Here is a 10,320-nt window from a genome sequence, read left to right as displayed (position 1 = left end):
ATAGATATCCCTCCTCTCTTCCAGAGGAAAAACAAGAGCCATAATAAATCCCAATCTCCAAGGACCAGTACGCACTAGTAGTATAGTTGCAATTTATCCATTGGCTCCAGCGGATCGATTCTCATATTTTTATGGGCGCAATTATCTCCTTGGCCCGCTCCTCATGCGTTTGTTGCTTTGCAAGTTGGATGCACTGCAATTGATCCCTGTGGGGTAGCAAGCGAAGGAAGAAGGCTGCTTGGCCTGGCTGCCACCATCTTTATCGGCTGGATTCCTTCCCTTCGCTCGGGCTTCCTTCCCGGAGACCCACCTCCCTCCCCCGTCCTCCTCCTCCTCCTCCTCCCATGGTCCCCGGGCAGCAACCCTTTTAGTGCAAGATTCAATCTGCTCCTGCTCCTCCCTGCCGCCGCGCTGTTCTTGCCGCACAGGCACAGATTCGCCCCGCCCCCTTTTCTTGGTTCTTGGCCGGGCAGTTCCAGGTTTTCTTGATCCAGTTCCGCTGTGCTGGCGAGCGAGGCGCTGCTCCGGGGCCAAGATTGCTGCTGCTCGCCGGAGACGGGCTCGCGCTCGCATTCCTGGGCCGCCTCGATCTGTCCCGCGGTCAGATTTGATCGGCGTGGCGCCACCGGGGTTCCGATTTGGCGTGTCCCGGTGTGCCCCGACTCCCCCTCTTTGATGAGGCTCTCGCACTGTGAGAGCTACTGCGCCTCCCCCCTCTGCTACATCCCCTGCCTCCCCAAGTCCAAGGATGCTCCGCCCGGCGCCGGTGCTCTCTCCACGCCGCCCTGCCCGGTCGAGGACAAGCCGCCCCCAGTTCAGAAGTTCGAGGCGCTGGAGCCTCCGGAGAAGGACGACGTTGAGAGCAGGAAGGACGAGGACGGCGAGAAGACCTTGGCGGCGGTGGTGGCGGCGCCACCGAAAAGCAACCTTAAGAAGCCCAACTGCGCCGCCGACGGCGTGTGCGCTCCCAAAGGCAATGTGAAGTGGCTTGATTTGCTGGGCAAGGATCTTACCGAGGTCAGGGAGTTCGAGCCAAGGTATAACCATCCCCATCTCCCTCCTCTATACACCTCCATGATGAACTTGCTGCGACCTTGGATGATGAATTTCAGAATTTCGTTGGATTGTTTTGGTGTGGTAGTTGCCGATTCATGGGTGAATTATTGTCCTGTTGACGTGTATGATGTTCTGTTTCAATTAACTAGGCGAATGTTTTGCATGCCCGCAGTTTAGTAACCCAAATCTTTACACCGGACCTGATCCTCCTGAATATTAAATCCTAGTGTGAGTTGGGCAGACGGTTGACATCCGAGAAAACCATTCCCCAATGCCAGAGGTGTCCTTTTTAATCTATTTGCGCCCCTTGAATGATGTCCGGCATTCTTTTGTTCTTCCGAGAAATCAGCTTCTTGAGACTAGGAGGGGACAGGTCACCCGGGGCTATACAACTTGAGATACTCAATGATAATATTTACTTAACACATCTAAAGGTCTTACAGCCCCAGCAGTTCGAGAGACGTTGTCGTGCTGTCCTGCAGTTCTACTATGTGCATGGTCTCGCCGGAGAGTAAATTTAATGTTTCTTGCGTATGTGATGGGGTCAATTTTATAAATGTGTTGAACCGGTAGGTGATGACGGGATCAGCTTGAACTGGTACATGTCTTGGTGGAGTGCAAATTTTTGTTTACGGGTAGATGATGTGATCAATTTTATACATAAATTCGGGGGCTTGACTTTTGTAATGAGCTTTATTTATTACGAAAATCTAGCTTTGACTTGTTAAAATATTCTCATCAAGTTATGTAGTATATTCTGATTGGTAATCTTCTAGACTCTAAAGGCCATCATCCGAACATTGTCCAAAAAAAGTCTTGTGTGCATATGTTTTCAACCTAATAATAGTTTGAGGGCTATACCCGTTCCATTTATACTCTTATAATTTCAGTCCTTCATTCATTTGTGCTTTTCTGTGTTTAGAGCTTTGAAATGACTTCCAGGTCTTTGCAGAAACATGTGGTAATGTAGCTTTATCAATAGTGTTGTGTACCAATCAAAGTGTAAAGTTTGATCATCACTATGTGCCAACAAGAAAATTCCTGACCGCCTCATTGTTTCCCTTTCACCTTTGACAAGTGACTAGTTGCGGTTCAGGTCGAGAATTGTTTTCTAGATCTATATCATGATTGACAACATGAGTGTGCTGTTCCCATTCACCAGTGGTATCTTGAAAGAAGCAACAAAACAACAAAAGTGAACTTCATTATTTTCCGAACAAAAGTGAACCTCATTTGTGCTCCTCCTTACCACAATAGGGAGGACTTCAGTGCCTTCTAGATTTTATGCTTCTTCTCATGGCTGTCTAAACTCACATTCCGTCTCTTATGATTACAGTGAATCCGGAGATTCGTGCGACGACGGGGATGGCATGCCAGTATGTGTCTGTGTCATCCAATGAACCAGGAAGAATCTTGTCAGAGGGTCATGTAAATTCTGTGCAAAATTAAGGGGTGCAGCATTTCTTGCCTGTACCAGTTTCATCAGTACATGCCGCCATAGGTGGGTAGTTGTAGAGGTTTTTTCTGCCATTTTTATCAGTCTCAGATCTGTGCGTGCGTGTGGTTGGGTCGTTGGGTGTGGAGCTTTGTCTGCTGGAGCGAGTGATACATTTGACACTCTCTCGGTAGATGTAGTTCAGAGTATTGCTGCTGCTTCTGTAAAGTTCCCATACAAAGATATTCAGTCAGAAGACATAGATCATGTGTTGTTTCACTTAGAAGAATTAGAAGAAGAAAAAAAAGATGCACATGCATATGTGTTGGAAACATGGGGAAGCGACATTTTGCACATGGGTGCTTTGCATATTTTGGAAAAATTATTAGATTCATATATGTACAACAAGCTGATAGAGCAGCATGTGCACTGCGAAATGTTTATTGGTGGAAATGTGCAATTGTTTGCAGATAGAATTTGGCAGGCCAACTTTTCGGCAAGCCTAATTAATCAAATTGGCAGTTGACTGGTTGGTGTCCCATCAATATGTAGCCACAGTTGCTTTACCGAAAATTGGCACCCAACCAATTGGTAGCCCATGTTGATTTGCTATAATTTAGCATGTGAATTTAATGCCAGCCATTCTAGCCTAAATGTTGGCAGACCTTGGCGTGGCCGATGATGATGGGCTTGCGGCTTGCCCGAAAACTGGCACCGACAACATGAGGCTGAAAACGGAAACTATAAAGGGTTTATGGGACGTAATTCTTCTTTTTTGCAGTTCGTTATCTACCCATGGATTATCAACTCCTAATTGGGAAAACTACAATCTCTAGGGCAACCACAACATAACCCCAATACGCGGGCTTCAATAGTACGTGCTAAAGCTCAGTGGATTCCACCTCCCAAAGATATAACGAAGTTTAATGTGGATGCTTCGGTGTCTAAGACTGAAGACCGCAGAGTCGCTGCTGCATTTTGCCGAGATGTACACGGGAATTACCAAGGGAAATTAGCTATTGTTTTTCGGGGTATAACAGATCCGGTGATCTTGGAGGCTCTTGCATGCCGTGAAGCACAAGCTTTAGCAAATGACCTGAATTGTTCAAAGCTTTTTGTTGCATCTAAGATGGTTGTCTTAGATATCCAAGAGGGGAGCATGGGGAAGCATGGATCCATTATCTCTGAAATCAGGGACGGAGCTAGAAAATTTATGCGATGGTGCCAGCTCAATGTTCATTGGTGTCATCTTCAGAAATAAAGAGTGTTTAGTGTAGATTTAGTGAGGGTTTTTAATCGCTGGTGTCAGCTGATACCAGTGTCAATGAAGCAGCTCCGTCCTGTCTGAAATCAAGAACAAGTCGCTTCAATTCCAGGAGTGTAATTTCTCGTATGAAAGTAGGGTCTCAAATTTTGAAGCCCACAACCTAGCTAGAACTATGCTATCGCATGGAGTAGGCCGCCGCATTTGGCTTTGTGTTCCTTACTCAGATACTATCCCTGTAAACATTTTAAATGATCAATAAAGTTCTAGCAGGTTGTCTCAAAAAAAAAAGGTTCGCAAATGGTTTTTTTTTGTATTTTCGCAAAGGGATTATCGATTATTTTCATATTTTTTTATGGTAGTAATGCCTTTTGCAATTCGATCTGGCCCAGTGGAAAATGTTAGACGGGCTGTGATCAGGCCAAGCCCACGGGCCCGAACCGTTTTGCTCCGAGAGATAGAAGGTGTGACTTGTGAGCTTTGGCCTTGTGGCGCGGTGGAAACCGGAGGAGACAGAGGAGACACCGCCGCGCGCTTGCAGATGGCCTTCAGCTTCCTGCTCTCCCCGCCGTCTCCGCCGCTACACAACCGCGCCGCGGCCGCCGCCTCCACCTCCTACCCAGTTGCCGCGCACCACGCCCTCCGTCGTCGCCGCCCGCCGGAACCTTGCTGCCGCTGCGCCCGCTCGCCGGAGAAAACCTCCACCAGCAGCAGCTCCGGCGACCGCGGATTGTGCGAAGAGGGGGGCGCCTCCTCTACCGACGCTCTCCGCCCCCTCCAACTCGACGGCACCGCCTCCTCCGCGGACGGCCAAACCGGTGAGCCAGTCGCGCGAGCTTGCTTATCTGACGGCTGACGTAATCTCTTGGACATTTCGCGGGTGTTTGTGTGGGTGAGGAAATTCCGTTGTATTGCAGTAAGTTGGTAGAGAAAAACCATTCGAAAGCCAATACCGGAGTGCCACGACCATGGTTTTCGACTGATTAGCTTGCTGAATGCCTGCCTGCCTGCCTGAATGTTTGCGAATTATGAATAGATCCCCCCTGCTTTCCTTCCATGCTACTACTATGCAGGGGCAACCTTTTGCTTCCGTGTGAAATCATATTATTACAGTTTTCCATCTGGGTGTATCGCATCGATCAATGAAACGGTAGGGGATTGTTGATGGTTTTTACAGCTATAGCGTACACCTGTTGGAAGGATTGTTGCCATGTTTCTTCGCGTGTGACACGCCGTAATGATGATTATAACATGTTAGCATGTCATGTTCTCTCGAAATCTATTCTAACTGACGTGTTATGTAATTTATCATTGGAGCTAGAGCTTTGGTTACTAAATAGGAAAAGATACTTGCAATACCTATTTCTCGAGACTGTTGTAAGATGCATGATCATTCCTACCATGTTGCGCTACTGTAGGAAGCGCGGCGCCAGGCGATCATGCTACTTCGACTGAAGGGGACAGTAGGAATGGGGAGTTCGGGAGATGGCAAAAGAATCAATTCAGCGCAGATGGTTCCTCCAGTAGCACGTCCAAGCCAGGTTACTCCAAAGCGTTCGGGGTGGATTTGTCCCCTGATAACGTGGCTGTTGCCACTGTTTATTTTGTGCAAGGAGTGTTAGGTCTTTCCAGACTTGCTGTCAGCTTTTACTTAAAAGATGATCTCCAGCTTGATCCAGCAGAGGTATGTGGCGGTCATCATCTTTGTTTTCTTTCTGTAGTTGTAAATTTTTCTCAAGTCTCTGGACATGCATGATGTTATTCTTTTTTTGAACAATGCATGGTCTTATTCAGTTGAGCTTCAGTATGACTGCATCCAGTGAATTACTCTGTTAGAAGCCTTTTTTTTTCTGCTAACGTTTTAAGCCTTTGGCAATACCTATTGGCACCGAGATTAAGTTTGTTCCTCTTGTCTAGACTGCAGTTATAACTGGTTTCTCAGCCTTGCCATGGTTGATCAAGCCTCTTTATGGTTTTATCAGGTCTCACCGATACCAAATATCATTCCTGCTGCTCTGTTATGTTGTATTTGTACTTAAAACCTATGTTGTTTTGATTTGCCATGCAGTGATTCCGTCCCTCTATTTGGATATCGTAGAAGGTCGTACCTCATTCTATCTGGAATCCTTGGAGCCATTTCATGGAGTTTTATGGCAACCATTGTGGATGATAAGTATAGTGCAGCGCTCTCTATTATTCTTGGATCTCTTGCAGTTGCCTTCTCTGACGTTGTAAGTGAGCAGAAAAAGTATGTTCACATTTTTTAATTATTCCTTTGAAGTTGATCATGAATGATTTGGTTGCAGTAGTTAGTTATTTAGTTTGTATAATCCTTGACATTAAGAAAGTTGATAGTCTTTTATGGGTACAATAGCACAAGATAGTCTGATCCAGTGGTTTTGCTGTTCCAAATGAAACTAAGTCATGATTTCCGTTAGTAATAATGTATCTTTATATCTAAGCATTTCTAGTTTACCAAACCTTGGGCTACAGTTGCTAGCATTTTTCATTCAGTTTTGCCCATTCCCTGGAGCAGGGTTTAGAAAATATATCACATGTGCATGCTATCATGACACACAACCCAATAGGATATTATTAAGTAATTCTTGATGCTTTAAATAGTTGCTGAACTGATTTTTAAATTATAGAACTCAATGTAGATAATTGTTTCATTTTGTTTAAAGAACTAAACTCAGTATGGGCATCACTTGCCAAAAAGACAAAAAACAGCATCTGAAATATATGTCTAAAAAACAGTCCACCTGTACCTAATGCACTCGTCTTTGTGTTTGATCCATGTCTAGTGTTAGTACTTATAGTTCGCTTTGTGAGTAACTGAATGCAGGTGGTTGATTCCATGGTTGTTGAGAGAGCTCGAGGTGAGTCACAGAGTACATCTGGATCCCTCCAATCACTATGCTGGGGATCCTCAGCCTTTGGAGGAGTTGTGAGTGCATACTTCAGTGGTTCACTAGTGGATACTTATGGTGTAAGGTTTGCTCCTTAGCAAAGGAACATAGTAAAAGCTGATGCAAACCCTGCATATTACAGGTCACTGATCATGCGTTTCCCTAAATGCAGATTTGTATTTGGTGTGACGGCATTTTTACCCTTGATGACGTCTGCTGTTGCAGTTCTTGTAAATGAGCATCGTTTGCCTTCAAGCAAGCGTTCCATCTCATTTTCAGGTTCAGGATTAATTGAAAGATCTAGGCAGCAGATCATGCAGATTTGGACTGCAGTAAAGCAACCGAACATTTTCTTGCCCACCTTGTTCATATTCCTTTGGCAAGCAACACCTCAGTCAGATTCTGCCATGTTTTACTTTGTGTATGTTCCACGGACTCGAGATTTGATCATCTTGCTTGCTTTAGATTGTTGTATTAGATATTTTCTTTTATATTCAATAAGCACAATTTCGGATTCCTAATGAAAACATAAAGTTTCCAAGATACTAAAGTAATATTTATATTATAGCTGGTCGCTTCATGTTGCATGTACCTTTTGCTTATCCTGCATTCTCAATTTGAATTGAAGATATTGCATGCAATACTACAACTTAGTAGTCAAGACTCAACAGTGCTGGAGTTATATAATGCATTCCTTGTTTCACCATTAGTAGTCAATTGGATATCCATGAGGTGTAGATTAGTGGTCGAATCAATTTCCATGTGGTAAATTGATTATGACCTCTTTATCGAAAAAATATTGATTATGACCTATCGAAGTAATGAACTTTTTGTATGCTTTTCTCTGAAGTAGAATTCATACTTAGTTTAGTATGAAATGAATAATGAGATTAAAGTTGTCTTTTGTTCGCTGAATACGTTGCATCATTTCCATATACTTAGATGATCAAGTGGTGTAAAACTTTTAAGACAAAACTGTAAATGCCTATTTACTTGTACAAGCGCACATTATAATTTTGTGTACTTAGCCCCTTTATAATGCTTGTTTCTTATATGTTAACTTCTGATGAATTTCAGCACAAATAAGATTGGATTCACACCGGAGTTTCTGGGGCGTGTCACACTAGTTACATCAGTTGCATCGTTACTGGGTGTCGGAATATATAATTCATTCTTGAAAGCAGTTCCACTGAGAAAAATCTTTTTGGTGACAACGATTTTAGGTTCTGCCCTTGGAATGACACAGGTCCTCTTCTGGGCTTCCTTATTCTGTTACTGCTGCTATAATCTTTGTTGTCAGACATGCTTAGTCGTGAGTTGTGCCTTTCCAGGTTCTTCTTGTCACTGGGCTTAACAGGAAGCTTGGGATAAGCGATGAATGGTTCTCCATAGGGGATTCCTTGATTCTCACAGTCCTTAGTCAGGTATGAAACACCATTGCAGTAACTAGTCTTGGACCGTGCTGTTTGCGCTCCTTTTCACGTTCAGTATTTCATCTTTTGACATAAACACTTATGATGTTTGTTCTGTAGGCTTCCTTCATGCCCGTATTAGTGCTGGCCGCGAAATTGTGCCCTCTGGGAGTGGAAGCAACACTGTTCGCAACTCTGATGTCTATTTCCAACGCGGGAAGTGTCGCCGGTGGTCTAGTGGGCGCGGGCCTGACTCAGTTTCTGGGAGTCACCAAGGACAACTTTGAAAATCTGGCTCTGCTTATTGCCGTATGTAACCTTAGTTCCCTACTACCTCTGCCTCTCCTGGGCCTCCTTCCAGATGAATCACCGGTTGCAAATGATGGGAAAACACAAGGCGATTGAGTACTGTAGCTTCTTGGTAAGATTAGACTTGTAGACAGTGGAATCCTGATGTGAAGTCGATCACCAAGGGAAGATGAGATTCAAACTGGAGCTGACTTTGGTCGTTGGCGCAGACTCGCAGTGCACTGTTGAGCTGCCCCAGTAGAACATGAAGTTCCAGATTATCGCACACCACACAGCCCTCTCCTGTAAATAAACTCGGACCACCGCGGCCAAGTTTCATGGTAGTGTCTATATATGCATTTTGGACGAGTTAGCTCGCGTGGGAAACAGATGGCGTCTTCTCGTCTCACTGTTGTTGCTCTACTGACGACAAGATTACTTGGCCTCTTAGGAACGGTGAAAATTAATGTAACGGGCCAAACTGACGACAACAGCATTGCTCTGCTCTTCTGTGCCACGTCATCGACCTGGCGAGATCATGGTCGCTCCAGCCCTGTTGTTCCTTATCGATGCCGTCCTCTCGCTCCTTGTGTCAGCTGCTCCGATCTTGCCAGTGGTAGTCCTTGACGCCAGGATCTCTTTGAAGTTTTGATAGACCCAGTGTCCCACACGTTATATGGAAGCAAATTCTTCTGAAGAAACTGCTAATCTCCATCAAGCACTCTCATACTATAGTCGAACTTTTTTTTAAAATGGAGGGAAAAGTTTTTCCTAATTAAGGAGCTTGACAAGAACTTAAAAGTTAGTTTAGAACCATACTACTCTTTTGGCTTAATTCACTCAAACGCCTTGTTCCCGCGGATACCCAAAGTTTCACTTCCTTCTTAATCTTGTCGAATATGACCATAGATGACGCTTGCTTGCTTTGGAATTATCACTCGTTCGGCTCATTCCAAATCTCCCAAGATGTGAGAAGGGTAAGGGATGCAATGGCCTTGCCGTTTGGAGTTGTGGAACCAGTCATGCTGAGCCACCTCCACCACACCTTGAGTGATTTTGTTGGCCATTGGAAATCAATGATGTAGAGGCCAAGCTACTGTTTCAAAAAGCCCCAAACTCTAATGGTGTAGTGGCAATGTGCGAGGAGGTAGTACACCAACTCTAATGGTGTACCGGCATTGGGCAAAGAGGGTAAAGGCAGCAATTTAACCATCCTTGTTTCTCAAGCCGGGCAGTCGTCCAAATTCTATTTTGAAGAGAAAGTCAAGCAAAAAGAAAAAAAAAAATCTTTGGGGGCGCCCAATTTTTTCAAACCACTTCTCTAAAGCGAATCAATCTCTATCCAATTCTCATGGAAGCACGTTTTCTGTTTGGATCGAAACCAACGAATTACACAGGAAACAAAAGCTTTTTTTTGTCCAGAACACACACAAAACTTGCGTGTCCTTTTCATTAAGATTGGGTATAAATAATTTTACAAGAAAAATATTGTGATCTTGCTCTCACCAAGACCAACCTAAGACTGCCTACAGCTATTACGGGCGCTTTTGGTTGCCTGGACCGAAAACCTGCATGCCTCGCCAGGGAGATGGGGGGCATTGCGCGTTACGAATGGGCCATGGGTCACTTTTGGCGGGTCGTTTGGTAGCTGGTGCGACCTTTTGCGCGCCGGAGAAGGAACCCAGACCCCATCGTTTGGTTGCCCGTTTCCAGCCAATGCTTCCCAGGTCATGCATCCCACAGCCTATTTGGTTGCACATAGCTCAGTGATGTGGTAACCCCTTCACTTTGAGTGGTGAGGTTACCCAGTACTGAATAACAACACACATCAGATTCAATTTATCAGAAAAGATGCTAGTACTACACAGAAACTAGTACTTAGTGGGTGATGCATCACTAACGAAGCAAGTACTTCGTGATGCATCACAGATTCGTCACGAGGGGTTAATATATACC

At 44.7% G+C, this 10,320-nt stretch overlaps 2 protein-coding genes across 2 annotated transcripts; both read left to right on the top strand.

Moving 5' to 3' along the window:
• The first annotated feature begins 220 nt into the window (after positions 1-220).
• Positions 221-2,496, top strand: LOC124704545. Its single transcript, XM_047236815.1, has 2 exons — positions 221-1,037; positions 2,393-2,496. Exons 1-2 carry the CDS (start codon positions 676-678, stop codon positions 2,454-2,456), a joined length of 426 nt encoding a protein of 141 aa, XP_047092771.1. The 5' UTR covers positions 221-675; the 3' UTR covers positions 2,457-2,496.
• Positions 2,497-4,266: 1,770 nt separating this feature from the next.
• Positions 4,267-8,773, top strand: LOC124704543 (folate-biopterin transporter 1, chloroplastic-like). The gene is made up of 9 exons (XM_047236813.1): positions 4,267-4,573; positions 5,174-5,439; positions 5,673-5,737; positions 5,824-5,986; positions 6,601-6,749; positions 6,837-7,085; positions 7,742-7,910; positions 7,996-8,088; positions 8,197-8,773. The coding sequence occupies exons 1-9, from the start codon at positions 4,297-4,299 to the stop codon at positions 8,479-8,481; spliced, it is 1,716 nt and encodes a 571-aa protein (XP_047092769.1). The 5' UTR covers positions 4,267-4,296; the 3' UTR covers positions 8,482-8,773.
• The last annotated feature ends 1,547 nt before the right edge of the window (positions 8,774-10,320 follow it).

The sequence above is a fragment of the Lolium rigidum genome, chromosome 3 (genome assembly GCF_022539505.1).
Source record: "Lolium rigidum isolate FL_2022 chromosome 3, APGP_CSIRO_Lrig_0.1, whole genome shotgun sequence".
Lineage (NCBI taxonomy): Eukaryota > Viridiplantae > Streptophyta > Magnoliopsida > Poales > Poaceae > Lolium > Lolium rigidum.
The sequence above is the reverse complement of the archived record's forward strand: the minus strand, read 5'-3'. Positions and strand labels throughout refer to the sequence as shown.